This window comes from Grammomys surdaster, unplaced genomic scaffold (assembly GCF_004785775.1).
Source record: "Grammomys surdaster isolate TR1022 unplaced genomic scaffold, NIH_TR_1.0 67, whole genome shotgun sequence".
Taxonomy (NCBI): Eukaryota; Metazoa; Chordata; class Mammalia; order Rodentia; family Muridae; genus Grammomys; species Grammomys surdaster.
The window spans coordinates 21402091-21425982 of NW_021604569.1; the positions used below are offsets into that span (position 1 = coordinate 21402091).

The 23892-nt window shown below is 45.6% G+C and overlaps 1 protein-coding gene and 1 pseudogene across 1 annotated transcript in view; one reads left to right on the forward strand and one right to left on the reverse strand.

The window, feature by feature from the left end:
- Positions 1-11267, reverse strand: part of Ccm2 (CCM2 scaffold protein) — a 51114-nt gene extending 39847 nt beyond the window's left edge. The window contains exon 1 of the mRNA XM_028777174.1: positions 11125-11267. Coding sequence (XP_028633007.1) covers positions 11125-11154 — 30 coding nt within the window. The 5' untranslated portion in view covers positions 11155-11267. The remainder of the gene's footprint in view (positions 1-11124) is intronic.
- A 607-nt stretch (positions 11268-11874) lies between these two features.
- On the forward strand, positions 11875-11998 carry LOC114631065 (annotated as a pseudogene).
- The last annotated feature ends 11894 nt before the right edge of the window (positions 11999-23892 follow it).

Here is a 23892-nt window from a genome sequence, read left to right on the forward strand (position 1 = left end):
GGGAGGGGAAAAGGAAAATTAAAAAAAGAAAAAAGAAAAGAGAAAAGAGCATTCAAGAGGCAGAGACAGGCAGATCTCTGAGTTCGAGGGTAGCCTGGTCTACAAAACTAGTTCCAGGACAGCCAAGCAGCCAAGGCTACACAGAAAAACCTTGTCTTGAAAAGGAAAGAAAGAAAATTGTTAGCAAATCTCTGGTTAATAACATGGATGCTGACATATTCTCGGGTAAAGTAACATCTATAAAATCCTTTGAAATGGGGCTGGAGTGATAGCTCAGTGGTTAACACTGACTTCTTCCAGAGTTCCATTCCCAGCAACCACATGGTGGCTCACAACCATCTGTAATGGGATCTGATGCCCTCTTCTGGTGTGTCTGAGGGCAGCAGCAGTGTACTCATATACATAAAATAAATAAATAAATCTTCTTAAAAGTCTCTTTAAAAAATCCTTTGACATGCATCAGAACAGTCGGTGACTAGGCAGGACAAGGTAACTGGACAGGGGTCAAGAGTGCAGTCAGGCCAGTGATGGGATCTAGACAGTGGGTATGAACATGACATAGAGCCTAATGTGCTACTCCTGCACCTGCAAAGTGGATCCAGCAGGATCATTCAGGATCACGCTCCCTAAGACAGAGCTTGAGGCCAGCCTCTGCTATGGAAGACCGTATGGTTGTCCAACCCAACCCACCCCAGCAAACAAAAAAAAAAAACCAAAAACAAGTCAGATATGGTGTCACAGTCTTCAGCCCCAGTGCTTGGGGGACAAAGGGCAGCCTGGTCTACAGTGAGTTCCAAGACTACACAAACACAAAGTCAAGTGGAGTGCTACATATTTGAGAGGTAGATGCAGGAAGCTCAGGGCTCACCGGCAGCCTCACCCTCCCAGTGGATCTGAGACCTGCCTAGGCTGTGAGAGGACTGTAACTCAAAATCAGGGAATGGAGCTGGAAAGACTGGTCCAACTCCCAGCACCCACATGGTGGTTCACACTGCCTCTAACTCCAGTCCCAGGGAACCTTTGCAGGCACCAGGCACACATGTGGTACACAGATATAAGCATAGAGAAAAATAACCACACACATAAAATAAAACTTAATACTGTAAAGTAGGGGGAAAGCTGGGGAGATGCAAACATGAGAACCTGAGTTCTAATCCTCATGGAAACGCAGGTGCAGCGGTACACACCTGTAATGTCAGGACACCTGAAGAATAAAAGGAAAAAAATCATAATTCATAATGAAATGGTAGAGAGCTGGAGACAGCTCAGCAGGTAAGAGCACGGGCTGCTCTTGCACAGTATGTGGGTTCAATTGCCAACACCCACACAGCAGCTCACAATTGTCTGTAACTCCAGCTCCAGGGGACCTGACGCCCTCTTCTGGCCTCCACAAGCATTGCATTTACTCAGTGTACACACACATTCAGACAAAACATCCATACATATAAAATAAAAATAAATAAAAGTTTAAAAATATAATAAAATGCTGCTGCGGCAGCCGGGTTAAAAAAGAAGACCAGCTGGCCAATGTGGCGCACACCCTTAATCGCAGCGCTCGGGAGGCAGAGGCAGGTGGATTTCTTGACTTTGAGGCCAGTCTGGTCTATAGAGTGAGTTCCAGGACAGCCAGGGCTACACAGAGAAACCCTTTCTCAGAAAACAAACAAGCAAACAAAAGAGAAAGAAGAAAGATCGGAAGCCCAGCCCTGTGGATTTCAAGATAAAGTTGACACTGTGAGGAGTTTCAAGACAGAAACCGGCTGGGCTCTGACAACAGTTGCCCAGCTGACAGGAGGAGCTAGGGAGGGAGTTACTGAACAGCAGACTCGACTCGGAACAGCTACAGTAACAGACCAGGATACACTCCCATGTGACAGAACGTGAGCCTGCCAATCTAGGGAGTCTCCTTTCTCTTTAAATTTTTCATTTTTATGTGTCTGTGTGATTTGCTTGCATGTATGTCTGTGTGTGCCACATTTGTGCCTGGTGCCCGAGAAGGCTACAGAGCGGATGTCAGATAGGGTTACAAACAGCTTCTACCATGTGTATTCTGAGAATCAAACCTGGGTTCTCTGGAAGAGTAGCTAGTCAGTGTTAGTTCTTTACCAATGAGCCATATCCAGTCCCTCCCCCTCTTTGAGACAGAATCTCACTAGGTAACCCTGGCTGGCCTAGAACTCACTATGTAGACCAGGCCGGCCTCCAACCTCCAGAGATACACTTGTCTATGCCTCCCAAGTGTTAGGATTAAAGGTGTGTACCACCATGCCATGCCCACCCTAGGTTTCCTTAATAATTCACTCTGTGTAAAGCAACAAAGGAGACAGAATACTCTAAGTCACAGAAGAGGCAGGGTTCATGTCACAGTATACATAAAGTAGGTTAAACTGTCAGAAGAACTTTCACGGAATTTTAAACTATAGGATGGATACAAACATTTTGTCTTTTCACCCCTCAAAGCGACAAGTAATCATGCACATGACATGACTGTACACGCAAGTGACAGTGTGCACAGAGTCATGACATTCACTGTACACGCAAGTGACGGCGTGCATGGGTCCTGTACGGTAAGAACAGTAACAGGGAGGCTGAGGCTGACCGCTCTGCTCACTTACAGAGTTCAGCCATCCTCTCCACCTCCGGGGTCCACCTCCCCGGGTGACACAATACACCACCTTAAGCCCCAAACAAAAGCCAAATTCCAACTTCCTGCTGTGCTTATTAAAGAGGATTACTTTCATTGTATACACTTAATGCCTGTAGTCAAATGCCTAATTCCTCACACAATCCGAACAAAAAAAACTGTTACCAATCGGTACACTTGGGAGGAAAAAAAGTGTCACATATTTGGCACCAACACAGAGGTAAGGAAAAAAGTTTCCTATTTGTACTGGACGAGGAAAAGAAAAAGACCTAGCTTGAGGGTGTGGCTCGGTGATAGAGCCCCTGCCTTACATTTATGAGCCCTGGGTTTTTCAACCCTTAGTGCCAGAAACCCAGAAAACCAAACATCTACTGTCTGTCTCCCTGGACAATCCAAACACAAACCCTTCCACCTGCATCGTCATCTGAGGAACTGCTGTTGCAGTCAAGCACTTGTCATTAATACTAGCACTAGGAGACAGAGGCAGGCATATTTCTGAGTTCAAGGCCAGCCTGGCTTACATAGCAAGTACCACGCCAGCCAGGGCTACATAGATTCTGTCTCATCAACAACAAAAAAAAATCCTGTTTCTCTCAGACTAAGGGACAAGTGTAGTAGCAGCAAGCACACTGAAGGGATCCAAGCTTACAATGGTCATGTGATTTATGCAGGTCACAGCTAGCCACTCCTACTATAGACCCCTAAAGGCAAAATGTGTTCCACTGCGGAGTCTACACCCAAAATTCTCTATGTGGTTCCTTGACCATAAGAGTGAACTGCAGTCACATTGATAGTTTATGCCTGCAATCCCGCATTCAGGAGATTGAAGACGGACAATAACCACAAGCTCAAGAGCAGCCTTGGCTACAATTCACAGTGAATTCTGGGGCAGCCAGGGACAAGGTAAAATGCTATCTCAAGCTCCCTCAAATGGAGTGAGAAGCAACCTGTGGTCCTTGCTGTAAGAGCTTGTCCAGAACGACTGTGTAGATCAGTTCCTCAGAAATCTCCCTAGGAACACAGTCATCCCACCTACAAACTGTCCTCTAGAGTCAGCCTAAAGATACCCTGCTAAGGGGCTGAGGCCATGGCTCAATGGGCAAAATGCCTATAGCACAAGAACAGATCCCTAAGTCCAAATGCCTGGCACTCATGTAACATTCAGGCATGGACACGGAAACACACACACACACACACAAACTGCAACCCGAGAGCTTGTGAGTGGACCATCACACTGACACAGAGCTCCAGGTTCATCGAGACCTTGTAAGTGTGAAGAGCAATAGAGGAAGACAATGTCTAACCTCTGCCTCCACGAGTACAAGCACACCTGAGTAAATATGTACAGGCACACAAACTTTCACCTTCTCTCTCCCCTTCCTTTCCCTCCTCATAGACACACTAAAAAAAGAAAAGGAGAAACACGATGTGCACCAGTTTAATCCCAGTACTCCAGAGAAAGAGGCAGGATTTCTGACTTTAAGGCTAACCTGCTCTACAGAGCAAGTTCCAGGACAGCCAGGACTACACAGAGAAACCCTGTCTCTAAATGTAGTAAATATAAATAAACAAATAAATCTTCCTAGAGTCACACAGACATAAACCCACGGTAAAAAACCCAGATGTTCAGTCAACAGTCCATTTGCCCAGTATGCTTAAGGCCCTACGTTCAATATCCTCTACTGCCAAAAATAAAGTTAACTTTTAAAAAATGGCTTACTTGATCTGCTGAAGCTTATTCTCTCCCAGCTCTGGTAGCTGAAAACTCAAGATCAAGGTGTAGCCACTTTTCCTGGGCTTCTCCTATGCTCGCTGGATAGCATCTTCTCCCTGGATCCCACAGTGTCCCTATCTCTTCTCATAATAAGGCAACTCAAATCAGGTCAGTGAGCCTCGGATATGCCATTTAACCTTAAGCATCTCTTGCCAGGTATGGTGGTGCATGCCTCTAATTTCAGCTCTTTGGGAAGCCAAGACAGTGTTTCCATAGCTTCAAGGCCAGCCTGGGCTACAAAGTAAGCTTAGGACAACAGCCTAAGCCAGAGATTCTGTCTCAGAAACAATCAACAAGAAACAGTTAGGCACCTCTTTAAAAGAGCTTCCCCTCCATATACAGTCACCTCATGAGACTGTGGGGGTGAGCTACAGCATATGAACTCAGGGGGTGTGGGGATGATTCAGCCCACACAGGTACAAGCAGGAATGAGAATAAAGTAAGAAAAAGGGCTGCCTACACATCAATCCTGTTTGAAGTCAGGCATGGGGGTTGCATTCATACTTGAAGTTTTCATAATCGAAAAGTTTTCCTGAGTGTTTGTATCAAAACCTCTTCACGCTGTCCTTGGCTGCACTTCCTAGGGTGAAGCTGCAGGCTGGCTGTGCAGGGCACTAGTGGCGCTGACCAACATGCATCTAATGGATAAATAAGCAGGCTACTACAGCACAGCTCTGTAACAGCTTCAGTGTACACAGGCCAACAATGATCTCCTGTAGCCCAAGTCAGCTTAGCAGAGTTAGGGTGTCTCTAATGCTTCTTAGCTTCTGACCTTCAGTAGTAGCCCCAGATCCCCACCTAGAACTTGGGGCTATCTTCCCATCTGTCCTAATACACTGCAGCACCTCTCCTATTCAGACTGGACATCTAAGGGGCCAACTTCCTCAAGCTTAAGTCCTTAGCCCTCCTCTGTGCTAAGCACAGCACAGGCACTTGAGTAAATACAGATGAGCAGGCACAGCCATCATTTCAGCACTAGAAAGGTAGAGGTAGGAGTCAGCAGTTCAAGGTTAGCATTGGCTACATAGTAAAACCAAGGCCAAACTAAGTAACAGGAGACCCTCTTATGGTTGTTTTGTTTTTCTTTTAAAAGGTATGGTGTCCCAATGCCTTTAATCCCAACACTCGGGAAGCAAAGGCCAGCAGATTTGAGTTTGAGGCCAGCCTGGTCTACAGAGTTCTAGGACAGCCAGGACTACACAGGAAACCCTGTCTTGAAAAAGCAAAAGTAAAAATAAAAAGCCAGGAGTGTTAGTGTGCCTTTAATCTCAAAAAATGGGAGAGGGCAGCAGAGGCAGGCAGGATCTTTTGGAGTTTAAAGTTAGCTTCCCAAGCACCGGGATTAAAAGCATGTGCCACCATGCCCAGTAAATTAATAGTCTTTATTATCACTTAACATCCAATCCTACATTTCTTTGGAATATCATACCTTTTCTATGTTTAAGTAAAGCAAATAAGTTAACAACACAAAGTATCTAACTTGGTTCAGCTAGAAACCATGGCCCTTTTGCACTCTAACCTCAGGGCAGAGGCATGGAAGTGGAGACCAGCAATCAAGACAAATGGCAATTTCTTTGAACTGTGATCCTCATTCAAGTAGACCTATAAAACCTCCCTCCCTCCCTACTCAGGCATACACACCTAAATTTGTTACAAAAAGAATTACTTCATCAATAGATGAAAAAGATGGCTAAACAATGTCAGATAAGGTGGGTGGTGGTGGCACACGCCTTTAACCCCAGCACTTGGGAGGCAGAGGCAGGGGATTTCTGAGTTTGAGGCCAGCCTGGTCTACAGAGTGAGTTCCAGGACAGCCAGGACTACACAGAAAAACCTTGTCTCGAAAAACCAAAAAAAAAAAAAAAAGAAAGAAAGAAAGAAAAAGAAAAGATTTTATTTTGACCAGGAATGGTGGCACATGTCTTTAATCCCAGTACTTAAGAGGCAGAGGAAGATGAATCTCTTTGAGTTCAAAGCTAGCCTGAGCTACGAAGCAAGATCCAGGCCAGCCAAGAAGAAATGGTCAAACTCTGTCAAGAAAAAAAAAATTATCAGTCTATCTGTACAGGGTATATGTGTATATCTAAGTGTATGCCACCCTCATGTGGGTGCCCACGGAGGCCAGATGAAGGCATCAAATTCCCTGGAACTGGAGTTACAGACACTTTCAAGTCACCCTACGAGAGTATTAGGAAGTGAGCTGGCACCTTACAGGTTATTCTTTGACCTCCATATGCCAGTTACTGAACACACAACTAAGTACAGGACTGGAGAGTTTGTTCCTCTTGCAGAGAACCCAGGGTTCCATTCCAACACACTCACAACTTTCTGTAACTCCAACTCCAGGGGATCTAATGCCCTCTTCTGACTTCCTTGGCCACCTGCACATATATGGTGCACAAACATACATTTAGGCAAAACATTCATACACATAAGAAATCTAAAAAATTAAAAATTTAAAAAAGTATTTACTAGCCAGGTATGTTGGTACATGCCTATAATCTCAACACCTAGGAAGAAAACTGTCACAAACTTAAAGCCAGTAAGTTTGAGGACAGCCAAGTCTACACAGCAAGACCCTGCTTTAAAGAAGACCGAAGAGGAACTAGAGCTGAAACTCAGTTGGTAGAGTTCTTGCCTAGCATGCAAAGCTTGTGGGATTGATCCCCAGCACTTCATAAACAGAGTAAGGAGTTCCAAACCCATCTGGAACATGAGATCTCACACACACACACACACACACACACACACACACACACACACGCACACACGCACACACACATGCATGCACACAGAGGAGTGGGGGATTAATTAGAGGGTTGGGGATATAGTTTAGTTAGCAAAGCACTTGCCTAGCTTGAACAAAGCCCTGGGCTCAATCTAGCAATCCTTAAATCCAGACAAGGTGGCACATGCCTGCAATCCCAGCACTCAGGAGGCAGAGGCAGGAGGATCAGAAGTTGAATAGTTCAGTCATGCTTAGCTTCAAAATGAATTCCAGACCAGTCTGGGCTGTTAAGTGCCTGCCCTTAAAAAATGGGTAAGAAAAGAGAATGTGGCTTAAATTGATAGAATGACTGATTGCCTACCACACACAAAGCCCTGGATTTAGTCCCCATGTGCACACCTATAACCCCAGCCCCCGGAAGTGGAGGCAGGACAATCAGAGTTAAAGGACTTCCATCCTTGACTACACAGTAGGTCCCAGACCAGTCGGGCTATGTGAGATGCTGCCTCAGAAAAGGAGGGCAGAGAAGAGGGTTATATTGCGTCATATATAGTATAGTATAATACTGTAATATACAACATCTGAGACTATTCTGTACATAAGAGCCTTATTCAAGCCGGGCGGTGGTGGCGCACGCCTTTAATCCCAGCACTTGGGAGGCAGAGGCAGGTGAATTTCTGAGTTCGAGGCCAGCCTGGTCTACAGAGTGAGTTCCAGGACAGCCAGGACTATACAGAGAAACCCTGTCTCGAAAAAAACAAAAAGAAAAAAAAAAAAAAAAGCCTTATTCAACAGGACTGGGGAGATGGCTCAGGAATTAAAATAACTTACTGTTTGTTCTTGAAGAAGATTCTAGTTTACTTCCCAACACCCTATCTTGTGGTTCGTAACTGCTTCAAGTCCAGCTCCAGGGGGAGCCATTGCCTCTGTCCTTCACAGGTACCCACATGCATGTGCGCAAACCCAGACATGTACATATACAAAATTAAAAGGGGCTAGACCAATGGCTTAGCAATTAAGATCACTCACTGGCTGCTGGCACAGACTTCATGTGCCAGGGTAGGGGGATACCCTGAGGAAACCGCATACTCTCAGAAAAGAAGTGGAGGGGGGATGGAGGAAGGAGAAATTTTGTGAGGGGAGACGGGGGCCAGCATTGGGATGTAAATAAAATAAGTTAGTTAATTAAAAACAAAGACAAAAAGAACACTGGTTACTCTTCTAGAGGACCTGGGTTCATTCCCAGCACTCACATGGCAGCTCCCAACTGTCTGTAGCTCCAGATCCAGGGGATCCCACACTCTCACACAGACTCCCATACAGGCAAAACACCGATGTACATAAAATGTAAATAACACATGCCAGTTTTTCTGATGCACTCATCTCTCTGGCCTGGCCTGGGATTGATCCAGCTCTGCAACAGCTAACTCCGCAAGCTCTCTAGCTTTTCTTGCATCTCTATGAGTCTGCAGGTTCATGAACACAACTGGTTCAGCAGACTATTTGATAGAGATATATAATCACCATACTTCTGTTGCTATAGTAACTTCCAAGACCGGCGGGCAACACCTGGGGCCACTTCCACGAAATCTACTTGGTCCTCGGGATCACTAGCTGTTCACTGTTCTGTCTGAATAAGCCAGAGTAAAACCACTGCTTGACAAGACATGGAAGTATCTGAGATCCGGAAGAGGCCTGCCAGTCCAGTTTTGAGACAGGTTCTTATATATCCAAGGCTGGCCATGATCCATAGAAAGCTGCCAAGGATGACCTTGAACTTTGAGCCTCTCACCTCCCCCTCCCAAGTGCCAGGATTTACAATAAACCATTATGCCTCTGGGGCATCCAAAGCTCTGGGGATCCAAACCAGGGCTTCATGCCTGGTAGGCAAGCACTAGACCAAACACATAGGCTCAAGTTTGCATCTTTTTGAAAGAAAAAGAACTGGGTACATTTAAATGCCCAAACTGTAATAAAATTTATTACACTTTGAATTTGTAGCCAGGCTGTTGTGGTGCACACCTTTAGTCCCAACAGGGACAGGAGAAGCTCTTGAGTTTAAGGGCAGCCTGATCTACTGAGCCAGTTCCAGGACAGCCAGACTACACAGGGAATCTCTGTCTTGGGGTGGGAGGTGGAATGAATTCATTAAATATTTAAAACAAGTACCTCTTGTTAACTGACCATTATTAGAGACACTTAAACTCCTAAGTTGGAGGAGACACTACATATTAAACAGCACGTGAAGAAGTCAAGTGTAGTGGCACAGCTTTTAACCCAATACTGAAGAGGCAGGATCTCAGTGAGTTCAAGGCCAGCCTGGTCTAGATATCGAGTTGCAGGACAGCCAGGGCTACAGAGAAATCCTATCTCAAAGACAAACAAACAAACACTGAGGAAGGTTCTGCCAGCTCCTGATCAGGAAGATACCTGGTAAACTGTGTTAAGTCATGGCCTACATAGAAATTCAGGTCCCAAATGTTGTCTCACTTGCTAACAGGGAACAAACTAAAGCAGGTGGCAGAATGCCTACAACTGCTAGCATAGATCCCAACACAACGCACTATCTCCTTTAATAGAGACAATGAAATTAATCATTCCCTTTGTCTGTACTTATTTTCTTTTCACTGTATACAACTGTAAGGTTTTCTTGCTACGGATCTAAAAACTCAGGAGGGAAGTTTTAATGCATCTCTCTGCTGCTCAGCTTTCTACCCAAACTGGTATGATATACAAAACAACGAATACCAGCCAGGCAATTTGTCCCAAACAAGAACGCGGGCCAGGTGTCTTACAGGGCACTAAGAGTGTGATACAATTACAATGACTAGTCTCCAGGGATGAAGGCTACTGGCATTGCAAAGACCAGCTGGCACAGGTCGGCATCATCCACACTTGGGCCAGGTCCTTCCCTAACAGCACCCCTCTTTTCTAGCTAAGTCCTTTTACAATGCTCAAATCCCCCCCCCCCCCATACTTGTAAGCTGAATTACTTATTGCTGGGCTCTTTCCCAGACTTAAACCATCTTCGGAGGTAACAAGTTGATATAACATCTAAACAGCAAGCGCAAGTTCTGTCTTAAAACAAAAGAAAGTGGGGGCAGCGCCGCTGGCCTGGACTCCCTGAAGGCCACCTGGCCACACTCTATTTCAAGTAAGACTTCCTGAAAAATGGGACACCTCCTAAAACAAGGTGATGAGTGGTGTGGCCAATTAAAGGCTACAAGGAGGCCGGGTGGTAACTGAGCTAGGACATCAAAGTCTGTTTTAAACTTGTCCACAACGTGCACACATTTATCAAAATGAAAATGACAGGCAAACATGAAGATTGCAAAGCATTTATTTGAAAGGGATACATTTTATCAAACCCCACTTTTCGCTTTAAAGGCAGTTAAAGTAGTTCATCCCCACATGGTCTTCCCAGGCTCCTTAAAAATGTTCTTTATCAACTATTCAAGCCTGTAATTAAAGCCACATTTTTAAACTACAGAAACGAAGGAGCCTCTTGAACCATGTCCTAAATCTTACTGCCAAACATAACGTCACTAAAATCACTCAGTGGTATTAAATACGAGCGACAGTCGACGAGCGAACCTGCCGAGAATCTAAGTCCATCTTTGCTTTTACTGGACATCCAAAAACAAAGCCAAGTGGGCAGTAAAAGCCTCGCTGGTCACGGCACAGCCCAGTGGCCCAAGTTCCAGCCCAGGCCACCTTCTGGCCCCTCGCTGGGCCCACTTCCTTTGTGGCCCCAGCCCGTCGCGCGCGCGGGGAAGGCGGGCCCCCTGACAGGCCGTCTGGAACAGGCCGGGGGCGAGCAGCAAAAGGGACCCCCCCACACCGGAAAGGCGCGGCACTTCCTCCGGGAGCCGCAGGCCCACCTGACCACTGTCCCTGCCCGCTCCGCCGCCCGCCCACCCCGGGAGACCCCCACCCCACGCCCCGGCCCGGCGGCAGGACGCGCCGGTGAGCGCTCACCTTCTTGCCCTTCTTGCCCTCCTCCTCCATGTCGCCGCGTGCGGCCCCCGCGGCCCGCCCCGGGAGCCCCACCGCCAGCGGCCGCTACATGCTCACTCTGGGCCCACCACCCCCGCGCTCACCGCACCGCCCGCCCGCCCGCAGTCCCCGCCCCGGCCGCGCCCCACCCGCACTTCCGGACCTAGGGAGCCGGCCCACTGCAGAGACCCCGCCCCCTCGTGCCCCGCCCACAGCCTCGGCGCTCCCGCACTTCCGCCCAGAGGAACCCACTGGGCCCAAGGAGGGCGCTGTCTTGCTGGGCAAAGAAAGCTTTCACGAATACTCCTGAAGAGACCCAGGATCACTCCGGACCCCTCCACGCCTCCTCAGGGCCTAAGGAGAACACCTGGCTACCCTCCACTCCTTCCCATCCCCTCTGGAAAGGCGTCCCAGTACCCCCCAGCTCTCTGGAACCCTTGAGGGCCGGGCAGGAGTGGCTCCAACTTTTCAATTCTGCCGCCATCTTTAGGGAGGCCGACTTCCCAGCCTGCCTCGCGGTCGAAGAGGCGGGCCTCAAGCCTCTGGGAAGGGACCGAGCCAGTCTCCAACCCAGGTTCTGGGCACGCTGCCACTTGGCTTTTCTAGCTTTTTACTCTGAGCCACAAGGAAACCCTTTTCTAGTAACTTTATGTTCTAGCTGGGCGTGGCAGCGCACTCCTGTGTAATCCTAGCACCTGGCTGGTAGAGACAGGAAAATGAGTTCAAGATCAACCGTAGCTATAAGAGACTTTGAAAAAAAGAATCCAAAAATGTACAACAGCTGCCAACAGCATCCTCCTTCGTAGTGTATGCAACCTGTGGTCTGTATGGGTTCTAAAACATCTTGAAGATAGTATTCTGGTGGATATTCACGTTTCTGAGCTTATGTTTTTTTCTAATCTAGACTCCAGATGCAAAGGTGTATTTGGGAAGCTGGAATGTTACGTACCAGGCTTCACATTCACACAGATTCTTCACAGATCATCATGTCCACACTATAAGCATGAGGTTGCAGGATCAAGTTCAACTTCCTTGGCCTCCAGAAGACCTGCATCTCTAAGAAGAAATGTTTAATGAAAATAAATTTAGGCCGGGTAGTGGTGGCACATGCCTTTAATCCTAGCACTTGGGAGGCAGAGGCAGGTGGATTTATGAGTTCGAGGCCAGCCAGGTCTACAGAGTAAGTTCCAGGACAACCAGGGCTACACAGAGAAACCCTGTCTCAAAAACAAACAAACAAACAAAGTAAATAAATAAATAAATTTAAAAACATGGTAGTTGAGAGGCAGTCCATGGGGTGTGGCTATGGGTTCCCTGGAAAGTTATGGACCCTATGATCTGTCCACCTAATCTTCCGTGTTCATTAATCTCACACCCAAGCCAAAACTGTATGTGTGTATACGTGTGTGTGTGTGTGTGTGTGTGTTTTAAGCTTTTTTCTATCCTTGTTACATCAGGAAGGTAAAAATTAACAGCAAGGGCATTCGGGCCCTGCCAGAGTAAAGTTGTAAATTTTTTTTAATTATTTTTATTTTATGAGCATTGGCATTTTGGATGCATATGTGTCTATGTGAAGATGTCAGAACTCCTGGAGCTGAAGTTACAGAAGTGGTAAGTTGCCATGTGGGTGATGGAATTGAACCCAGGTCCTTTGGAAGAGCAGCCAGCACTCTTAACCACTGAGCCATCTCCAGTCTACCACAGAGTAGAATCTTAACAGTCATCATATGTAGTTACCACACTCACAGAACAATTTCAGAGGATCAGATGATCTTTCAAAAGCATACTGCAAATTGGCATGCAACAAGTCTCTGTTTTGCTGTTATGCCAACCCACAGTAAGGGCTTTACTGATCCTAAATTAGAACTAAACTGGGCCATGGTAGTGCATGCATTTAATCTCAACACTTGGGAGGCAAAAGCAGGCAGATCTCTGAGTTCCTGACCAGCCTGGTTTACAGAGGTGACTTCTAGAACAGCCAAAGATACACAAAGAGACTGTGTCTCAAAAGAAAAAAAGGGCTAAGGAGATGATGGCTCAGGGGTTAAGAGCACTGACTGCTCTTCCAGAGGGCCTGAGTTCAAATCCCAGCAACCACATGGTGGCTCACAACCATCTGCAATGGGGTCTGATGCCCTCTTCTGGTGTGTCTGAAGAGAGCAATGGTGTACTCATATACATAACATAAATAAATCATTAAAAAAAGAAACTTAAAAAAGAAAAAATACTAAATGAAGCCAATATTTATTTTAAAACACTAAGTATCCTACTAACTGTAGTATGTTCTCTCAGGGCTACATGTACATCTTTACAATAGGGAGTCATCTCCTCAAAGAAATACGACTCCTCCCCTTCCAGTCCACAATTCTAGGGGAGCCTCATGAATCCCTTCCTAGTCCATGCTAGAAGGTTGACTGGCTTGATCTTGTTCAGGTCTTAAGCAAGCATCCATAGCTGCTTGGTCAGGAGTGCAGGAGTGCCACCATGTCCAGAAGACACTGTTACACAGCTCCAGCCCTCCTCCCAGCCTCTGAACTGAGTCTCTATATAATTCTCGCTGTCTTGGCACTTGCTGTGAACAGCAGGCTAGCCTAGAATCAGAGCTCTGCTGTCCTGCCTCCCAAGTGCTGGGAATAAAAGTGTGCACCACCACCCTGCACCTCTGGCTTTTATAATCTTCTACTCTCTCTTCAGTGGTGGTTCCTAAGCTTGGGGGGTGAAGGGTAGGGGTGATGTAGATGTCCCATCTGTCGCTGACCACCCCACAGATACTTATTCTATGTGGTATTCTCATCTTAACTACCGAGCTGTCGCTCTAACCCCTATGGCCTGGATTTTATTTCACCTTTTCACAAACTGTAGTTGCTAGAGGGGAGGCTGGATGGAATGGGATTTTTCTCTTCCCAGTTCTGACCACAGCTATAAACAAAACTGAGGCTAGTAAGCATAGGAGATAGTTTCATAGCCTAGGACTCTATCTTGTTCTGAACAAATCCCTCTTCAAATGATGCAACCTCAATCCTTTACTACACACATTACACACAAACATCCCCCCCCCCCCCCCGCCAATAATGCATCTAGCAACCTTGGACCCAAACCTGCACTTCTCTCTCTGAAGAGTAGTATAAATTTCTCTGCCCCAATACAATCATATTTAGACAGTTTTATTCAGTTATGTGTCTAATGCATCCTGGTACAGGATAGGGGCATTATCCAGCCTGACCTCTTTCAGGATGCATGCACAGTACAGCAAATCTGTGGCCCAAACAAACTTTCAGAATTCTCCCTTTACCAACTTACAATTGAGTGTGTGCCCATGATTAAAATCGGGTATTATAAGAAGGGATATGTGCTGTTGAAAAAACTATTATCTGGCCTAACCTATCAGTTAGAATAGAGACCTGGCATCCCATATCCTTTAGGCACCAAGCTCTCATCCTTGAATCCTCAAAGGAAGCCTCAAACGATTGGGCCTTGGGTACTCTGACTCGTACGACCCTCTCAGTTCTATATTATATAGCTTTGCTCCCATAAACTTACCTGTTGCAAATCCATGTGAGCCATTATGTACAGGTTAGTGTCCCCCAGTGTGACTCAAACTAGAGTCATATGGGAAGAAGGAACCTCAGCTGAGAAATTGCTTCCTTCTATCAGATTGCCCTGGGGCATGTCTGCCCGGCATTTCCTACTTTTTTTTTTAAGATTTTTTTTATGTGTATGAGTGTTTTGCTTGCATGTATATAACTATAGATACTGTGTGTGTGTGTGTGTGTGTGTGTGTGTGTGTGTGCCCATAGGAAGCAGAAGAGGACATCAGGTTCCCTGGAACTAGAGTTGTAAACAGTGGAGAGCTACCATGTGCTGGGAATTTAACCCAGATCCTCTGGAAGAATATTATGTGCTCTTAAACACTGAGCTATCGCCGGGTGGTGGTGGCGCACGCCTTTAATCCCAGCACTTGGGAGGCAGAGGCAGGCGGATTTCTGAGTTCGGGGCCAGCCTGGTCTACAGAGTGAGTTCCAGAACAGCCAGGGCTACACAGAGAAACCCTGTCTCGAAAAACCAAAAAAAAAAAAAAAAAAAAAAAAAAACACTGAGCTATCTTTCCAGCTTCAATTTTTTTTATTAGTTATGAGGGGGGCAGCTCACTGTAGACAGTGCCTACCTATGAGCAGATGATCTTGGGTGTTATGAAAAAGCAGGCTAGTAGGGGCTGAAGAGATGACTCAGGTTGAGACCATTGGCTGTTCTTGCAGGGAACTCTGGTTCATTTCCCAGTACCTACATGACAGCTCACATCTGTCTGTGACTCCAGCTCCAGGGGATCTAACACCCTGACATGGACATACACAAAAGCAAAACAGCAATGCACATAAAATGAAAATAAATATTTTTTTTTTAAAAAGCAAGCTAGGGCTTGAGAGATGCCTCAGTGGTTAAGAGCACTGACTGTTCTTCCAGAGGTCCTGAGTTCAATTCCTAGCAACCACATGATGCCTCATAACCATCTGTAATGGGTCTGATGCCCTCTTCTGGTGTGTGTGAAGAGAGTGACAGTGCACTCACATAAATAAATATAAATAAATAAATAAATAAATAAATAAATAAATAAATGCAGGCTGACAAGCTCTGGGGAACAAGCTACTCCATGACTCTGCTTTAGTTTCTGCCTTCAGGTTTTTTTCTCTGTCTTACCTCAATGGTCTGTAACCTGCAAGCTGAAATAAAATTTTGTCCCATAGTTGTTTTGGGTCAGTATTTTATCATAACAATAGAAAGGCAAATACCAACACCACATTTTAAATTCTTGGGCAAAATGGCCAAGAACCAGGAAGCCCATGACACTGACCGACAGTAACAGATTCATTTCCTTTTACAAATTTCTGTCTCAGCCAGGCAGTGGTGGCACACACCTTTAATCCCAGCACTTAGCAGGCAGAGGGGCAGAGGGACAGAGGGGTTGAGAGGGGCAGAGAGGGGCAGAGAGGGACAGAGAGGGGCAGAGAGGGGCAGAGAGGGACAGAGAGGGATAGAGAGGGACAGAGAGGGGCAGAGAGGGGCAGAGAGGGGCAGAGGCAGGTGGATTTCTGCGTTTGAGGCCAGCCCAGTCCACAGAGTGAGTTCCAGGACAGCCAGGGCTACACAAAGAGATCCTGTCTTGAGAAACAAAACTAAACAAACAAAAAAAATTCTGTTTCTGTTTTTTGGTAATGGGGGACAGCAAGCCTTAGATTCTGCTTATAATGCCATAGAAATCCTCTGGCCTCTAGCACTGCTCAAAAGTGTGCTTGTTTCCACCACGTGGCAGATCAAGCTGAGGTATGGAAGTGCACTTTGAGTCTTCCTTCTGCAACGATCCATAGACTCAGAGGAAAGAGTACACTCGGTCTTTAAACGTCTAATATCAGGTGCCTGGCATTTAAGCCATTCCACACTCCTGCATTAATGTACCTTTCCAGATATATCACTCTTGGTTTGTTTTGTTTGAGGTACAGTCTCCTGTAATCTAACCTGATCTCTAACCCAAAAGGGCCTTGAATTTAAAATCTTCCCGCCTCTATTTCAAGAGTCCTGGGATTACTGACATGTGCAACTAGATGCAGGGTTTAGTCTGTGCTAAAGAACAAACCCAGCACTCCATGTATACCTGGCAAGCACCCTACCCAATGAGCTGCCTTCTTCCATATTTACCAGTCTGTAACACAGTAAATACTACTACATCCTCCCTTAGCATTTAGGCTGCCCTGGAGCTCGGGAGTGTCTCTGCTCCTTCTGAACAACTTGACATGCCTCCACCTCACCTCTACACACACAGCCCATGTTTCAAGTAAAATCCATCTACTGATGATCATACAGTGATATCTATGTAAATAAATTAAAACGACCAAACGAAATGGGCAAAGGCTTTTCCAGAGATTTGTCCAGAGCTTGCTATAGTAGGGAGTTTGCTACGATCATCATGCTTACAGACTCAAAGACACACAGAGCGGAAAAGCTTTGTACTGGAAAACATTTTGAGAAGATTCTAACTGATAGGCACATGGCTCCCTATATCCTAGCGCTCTGGAGGCTAAAGCAGGATGATTAGGAGCTCAAAGCCTGCTGTATCTACATAGTATGTTCAAGGATCTCCTGGGCTACATGAGAGGCTGCCTGAAAACGCAACAAACAAAAATGTCCTGGTTAAAGGTGGACTTGTGTGGGGAACCCTACAGGAATGGCATGAGAATAAAAACTCGGTTCAGGGGGGTATGGCCGGATTCATCTTTCTTCCGCCATGACAATAAATCTGTAAAACCCCCCCTAAAAAAAAAAAACCTTGGTTCAGATTGATTTCGTTAACCTGGGGCAAAACTTCCAGAGAGATGCCAGGGGATTTACTGCCAGTATATTTAAACCCAGTATAATTTGGGAAAAAGTATCCTGATGTAAAACAATCCCTGGTGCATAAGAAAGCATAATTACATTGAAACTCAACTCAGGGTACATATTATTTCTTCCAAGAAGATAAATTCTGGAAACAGAATCTCTGTATTAGCCTAGAGGCTCAAGAAAGGATACAGCCTGGTCTCTGTTATACAGATAGTGTAGAGGTCATTTGGGCTATTAGCTACCTCTGGTCCTGATTGTGGGAGCTCAGGGGAGTCTCTGGCTATAGAGATAATATAAGAGTCATTTAGACTATTAGGTATCTCTAGTCCTTGTTGTGGAAGCTCGGAGAGTCCCTGACTGAAAGCGTCATTTAGTTTACTAGGTATCTCTGATCCTGGTTATAGGAACTGGGTACGGCCTGACCCAACAGAACATGCAGATCACAGGGCTATTAATCACCCCCAGTTCCCAGCTTTCTGAATGGAAGAACAGGCTTTACACCCATTCCTTTGAGAGAACAATCCTGTGTGCTTACCATTCACAGTTTTCCTGGAGATCTGTGGGCACAAGGACCTTTGTGTTGTGCTCCCAACAGGCTTGATACCTTTCATGCAAAAGGCTGAAGAGAAAGAAAATGGCCAGGTGTTTGGGCTTTGAGGCTAGCAGGGGTTAGATAGCAAGTCTCTATCTCAAAGTAAACAAGCAAACAAATCCAAAACAAAAAAAGACAAAAAGAAGAAAAGAGAGGGGAGAAGGAGAAGGCCCTGATTAGATTCATAGAGTCTGTCTTCTGTGGACACTTTACACACTTGGTTAGAAGCTATCCACTGTGGACATCTCACACAGAAGGTCTGCCTGCCGTGTGCACCTCACACATTTGCTCTGTGTACTGTGGGCACCTGTTCACACGTCTGACCAGGATCTGCCTGCTATGTACCCTTACAGACAGTGGAGCATATTTGTCTACTTCTAGTTCGTCTTAAATCAGAAGCAAGGGTATAAATTAGGAATGTTGCAATTGTTAATCAGGTCAACGAACCAGCTTGCTGCAAATCAGACTTCCAAGAAACTGGTTGCTCTCTGGTGATAATCACAAAGCCAATCTATAACTTCTGTGCCAGCTCCAAATATTCAGGACTTGTCATTGACCAGGTCTCTTACTTCTTCTCCTTCTTTTTCTCCTTCTCCGTCTCCTTCTCCTTCTCTTCCTCCTCCTCATCCTCCTCCTCATCCTCCTCTTCCTCCTCCTCCTTCTTCTTCTTTGAGTCAGGGCCAATCTCAAACGATACATAATCATCCTTTCAAGTCTTCCTCCCTGGATTTAGGGGCCTGGCTGAGTTTGAAGCCAATATTGTCTGCTTGGTGAGTCTTAGTTGACCAGTCCATCTAGAACTGTAGAGTGAAATTTTTTTCTCAAAATAACCAAAGTGAGTACAGAAACAAACGAATACAACATTCCCCTCACCCACACTGGGTCAATCCAAGGATAGACTCCGCTCTGTACACACAGAATCGATCATAGTAAAACCATTTTGGGATGGTTTATTTTGCCTGTTCATGATTTCTATCTCAAGTAGAACAGGTTTCTCAAGTTACCATTAAGGAGTTGATAATATCCAGGACTATTAGCCCTGAGTAGTCTGCCAGCCAGTCTCCAATAACTACAGCAGAAGCCCCTAGAAGGGCCTGTTAGAAAACCGAAGGAAGAACTCCTGGCTCCAGCTGCCAGGAATACTGCAGAATAAAACTCTGGCTCTGGATGCTGGGAGAGCCACTGAGAGCTGGGAGCTCCTGCCAGTCAGAGCTCAGAGCAGCTAACACTAAGGAAGGTTCACTTTGCCTACTTTTGATTTCGATCTACACTGAGCAAAGGAGGCCAGGCATGATAGCACACTCACATAATTTACTTAGGATCAAAGGCAGGAGGATCAGTATTTCAAGGTCATAGCAAAATCAAGGCTAGCCCTGGTACATGAGGCCTTGTCTCAAAAAAACACTGATGCTACCTGCCTGCCTGTTGATTCTATTAACAAATTTTATGTTAGATACTTTTCTGTTACTGTAATAAAACATCATGAGCAAAACAACTTACAGAAGAAAGAGTTTACTTGGGCTTATGGTTCCGGAGTCCATCACTACAAAGGCGAGAGACACAGCAGCAAGCACGGAGGCTGGAGCAGGAAACTAGAACTCACATTTTTTTTGTTTTGTTTTTAAAGATTTGTTTATTTAGGGCTGGAGAGATGGCTCAGTGGTTAAGAGCACTCACAACTCCTCCAGAGGTCCTGAGTTCAATTCCCAGCAACTACATGGTGGCTCACAACCATCTGTAATGGGATCTGATGTCTTCTTCTGGTGTGTCTGACAGCTGCAGTGTACTCATACACATAAAATAGACAAGTTAAAAAAAATTGTCGGCTGGGCAGTAGTGGCACATGCCTTTAATCACAGCACTTGGGAGGCAGAGGCAGGCGGATTTCTGAGTTCAAGGCCAGCCTGGTCTACAGAGTGAGTTCCAGGACAGCCAGGGCTACACAGAGAAACCCTGTTTCGAACCACCCCCCCAAAAAAATTTTGTTTATTTCATGCGTGGCAGAAAGGGGCTGGAAATTGAACTTGAGGCCTTGGGAACAGCATCCAGTGCCCATAACCACTGAGCCATCTCTCCAGCCCAGAGAGTTTATATCTTGAATTGTATGCACAAAGCAGAGAGGATAGATGAGAAATGGCAGGAGGTTTTTGTTTGTTTGTTTGGTTGGTTGGTTTGGTTTTTCGAGACAGGGTTTCTCTGTGTAGTCCTGGCTGTCCTGAAACTCACTCTGTACACCAGGCTGGCCTCGAACTCAGAAATCTGCCTGCCTCTGCCTCCCAAATGCAGGGATTAAAGGCGTGAGCCACCACCGCCCGGCTGAACCATTGTTCTTAAACCTCTCAAAACAGTGTTACCCACCAGGATTTAAGTGTTCAAATACAGGAGTCTATGGGGCATATGTTCATCCAAACTGATAGCAATTTGAAAAAAGCCTTGATCTATGAATTTCTTTTATCCTGTAACTATAAAAAGCCCATGAAGGCCGGGCGGTGGTGGCGCATGCCTTTAATCTCTGCACTTGGGAGACAGAGGCAGGCGGATTTCTGAGTTCAAGACCAGCCTGGTCTACAGAGTGAGTTTCAGGACAACCAGGGCTATACAGAGAAACCCTGTCTCGAAAAACCAAAAAAAAAAAAAAAAAGCCCATGATTTCTATAATCATATCTGGGGGTGGCATATTCTAGTTTCCTGAAGATAAAAGCCTGAAAAAAGTTATCAATTTGACGATTGAACAGCAGTTTTATCCAAGGTGACTTACAATATTTTGTCAACATGAGATAATGATTCATTAAAGGAAATGAGTAAGTACATTATTCTGAGCCAAATATGTGTGATGATGGAGAAACATGAATTCAAGCTACCTCGAATAACATGTTCTACCCTGGAAGGGGGTCACATGCACTTTTATAATGGCAGAACCAAGGAAATCCTTAAGCCGACAGGCTCACCAATTACACTGGTGGAGCATCAGGGGAGCCTAATACAGCAAAGCATAGCCAGTCCCTCTGTAGGTGTCCTAAGTTGTTATCATTCCTAAGTGTCAGGGACAGTGGAGGCTAGAAGTCTGCTAAGCTTAAGGATAAGCTGTAAGAAGCCTACTTTTTTTTTTTTTTTTTTGGTTTTTCGAGACAGGGTTTCTCTGTGTAGCCCTGGCTGTCCTGGAACTCACTTTGTAGACCAGGCTGGCCTCGAACACAGAAATCCACCTGCCTCTGCCTCCCAAGTGCTGGGATTAAAGGCGTGCGCCACCACTGCCCAGCTAAGAAGCCTACTTATTAATCAATATATATCTTGGTAATATGTGGCTGTTCAAAGGGACTAAAGAGGTACTGGAGAGATGGCTCAGTGGTTCAGAGTGCTTGCCACTCTCCCAGAGAACCAGAAGGAGGCTGGTGTCTGGTACCCACATTTTAAGGTTGTGCTCACCACCACATGTAGCTCCAGCTTCAGGCCTCTGAGGACACTGTACATATGCACAGATCCACATACAAATACACACACATATGTAAAATAAAAACATAAAATAAAAGAGACTAAAGATATCCCCAGATAATTTTGCCTCTTGATTTGAACGTTCCATTTCTCCACAGTCATGGTGCCTTGATCAGCCAAAACTGTGCATTCGATATTCATTTAGGATGTGGTATCAGGCATCTTCAGTTCTCAGTTGCTCTATCTGGGCATTATATGGGATGTCTGAGTTTCTGAAAGGGCATTACAATCTAGAGGTTGCTTGGGCTCTCATTATTTTTTAGGCCTAGAAAGTAGACAGTACAAACTCATTGAGCCTTTACTTATTGACTGAGGGAGAAAAGGCCTCCATTAAGCAACTGTGGACTAAGCCTGTGTAGAGGTACACCTCAAAGATGAACTCATATAGCTATTCTTTTTTTGAGATGAGATCTCATGTATCCCAGGCTGGCCTCATAGTTATTCTGTAGATGAGGATAGTTTCAGATCACAGACATAGGTTACTGTACGTGGTTTATGTGGTCCAGGGGACTGAGTACACAGGTTTGAGCATGCTAGGTAAGTACTCTACCAACTGAGCTATATCCCTTCCTGACAGAAAGTGACTGAGCCTGAGTGATGTCTCAGTGGTTAAAGAGCACTTGCTGCCTTTTCTTGTAGGACCCCGAAGGGCTGCTATGCCCTGGCTGAGCCTTTCCATATGCTACTGTCTACTAAGTAACATTCTGCAGTTCCTCTAGGATCAAAACATCCTGACTAAGTCATGGTGTCCCAGGAAAGGAATTTACACTTGACATCCTATTGCCGCCTTCCCCATCCCCTAGTTGAGTTCCTGCTTTTTCACATCCTGACTAATACATGGTGCCCCAGGAAGGGAATTTGCAGTTGACATCCTATTGCCCCCCAGTTGAGATCCTGTTTTTTCTTGAGTTTGTATTTTTCCTTCCTTGGCTTGGTGTATATATTGAACTTGTTCAGTAAAGGCATTGACATTCTCTCATAATGGATGACCCGAGTCTGAGTCTTTCTTTAATCCCCCGGGGCCTACGCCCTAGCTTGGTACCTTGGGCAGCACCGAAGCTGTCATTTTCTGAAGAGAAATGAAGGAAGACTGGATGAAGGTGAGGAAGGGAGGTGTTGTGGGGGGAGACTGGGAGGAGAGGACAGAGGGGAAACTTCGGTTGGGATGTAAAAAAGGATGAAAAAAAAGAAAAAACATTGGCTCTTCTTCCAGAGGACCAGACTTTGATTCTCAGCTGTAACTAATTCTCAGGGATCTGATACCCTCTTCTGGCCCTGGAAAACACACACACACACACACACACACACACACACACACAACACATGGGGGGGAGGGTACGGGGGGAGAGGGAGAGAGAGAGAGAGAGAGAGAGAGAGAGAGAGAGAGAGAGAGAAAGAGAGACAGAGACAGAGACAGTACATGCAGGCAAAATATCCATACTGTGCTTCATGTCAACTGACACAGGCCAGAGTTATTTGAAAAGAGGGAACCTCAGCCGGGCGGTGGTGGCGCACGCCTTTAATCCCAGCACTTGGGAGGCAGAGGCAGGTGGATCTCAGAGTTCGAGAGTTCAAGGCTAGCCTGGTCTACAAAGTGAGTTACAGGACAGCCAGGGCTACACACAGAGAAACCCTGTCTCGATAAAACCAAAAAAAAAAAAAAAAAAAAAAAAAAAGAAAAAGAAAAGAGGGAACCTCAATTGAGAAAATGTCTCCGTAAGATCTGGCTGTAGGGCATTGTCTTAATGATTGATGGGGAGAGTGCAGCCCATTGTGGGTGGGGCTATCCCTGGGCTGGTGAGCCTATAAACCTGCTGCTTTTGTAAGAAAGCAGGCTGAGCATGCCATGGAGACCAAGGCCGTAAGCATACCCCTCCACAGCCTTTTCGTCAGCTCTGCCCGCCAGGTCCTGGCCCTGCCTGAGTTCTGTCCTTCTGCTTTTGATAATAAACTATTTTATAAAAGTGTAAGTGAAATAGACCCTTTCCTCCTCAAGTTGCCTTTGGTCATGATGTTTGATAACAGAAATAGAAACCCTAAGACACATAAAATAATTTAAAACAATGTAATGACTAATACAAGTAGGGATTAATTTTTTTTTAATTATAGTTATTTAATGTGTGTTTTCATGCATGGGAGGTCAAAGAACAACTTGTAGGACTTGGTCCTCTCCACCACCACAAGTGTGTCAGGAATCAAACGCAGGTCATCAGGCTTGGTGTCAAGTGCCTTTACCCAATGAGCCATCTTGTTGGCCCAAAACAGGCAAGTTTTGCAATTTGAAGTCAAGGAAC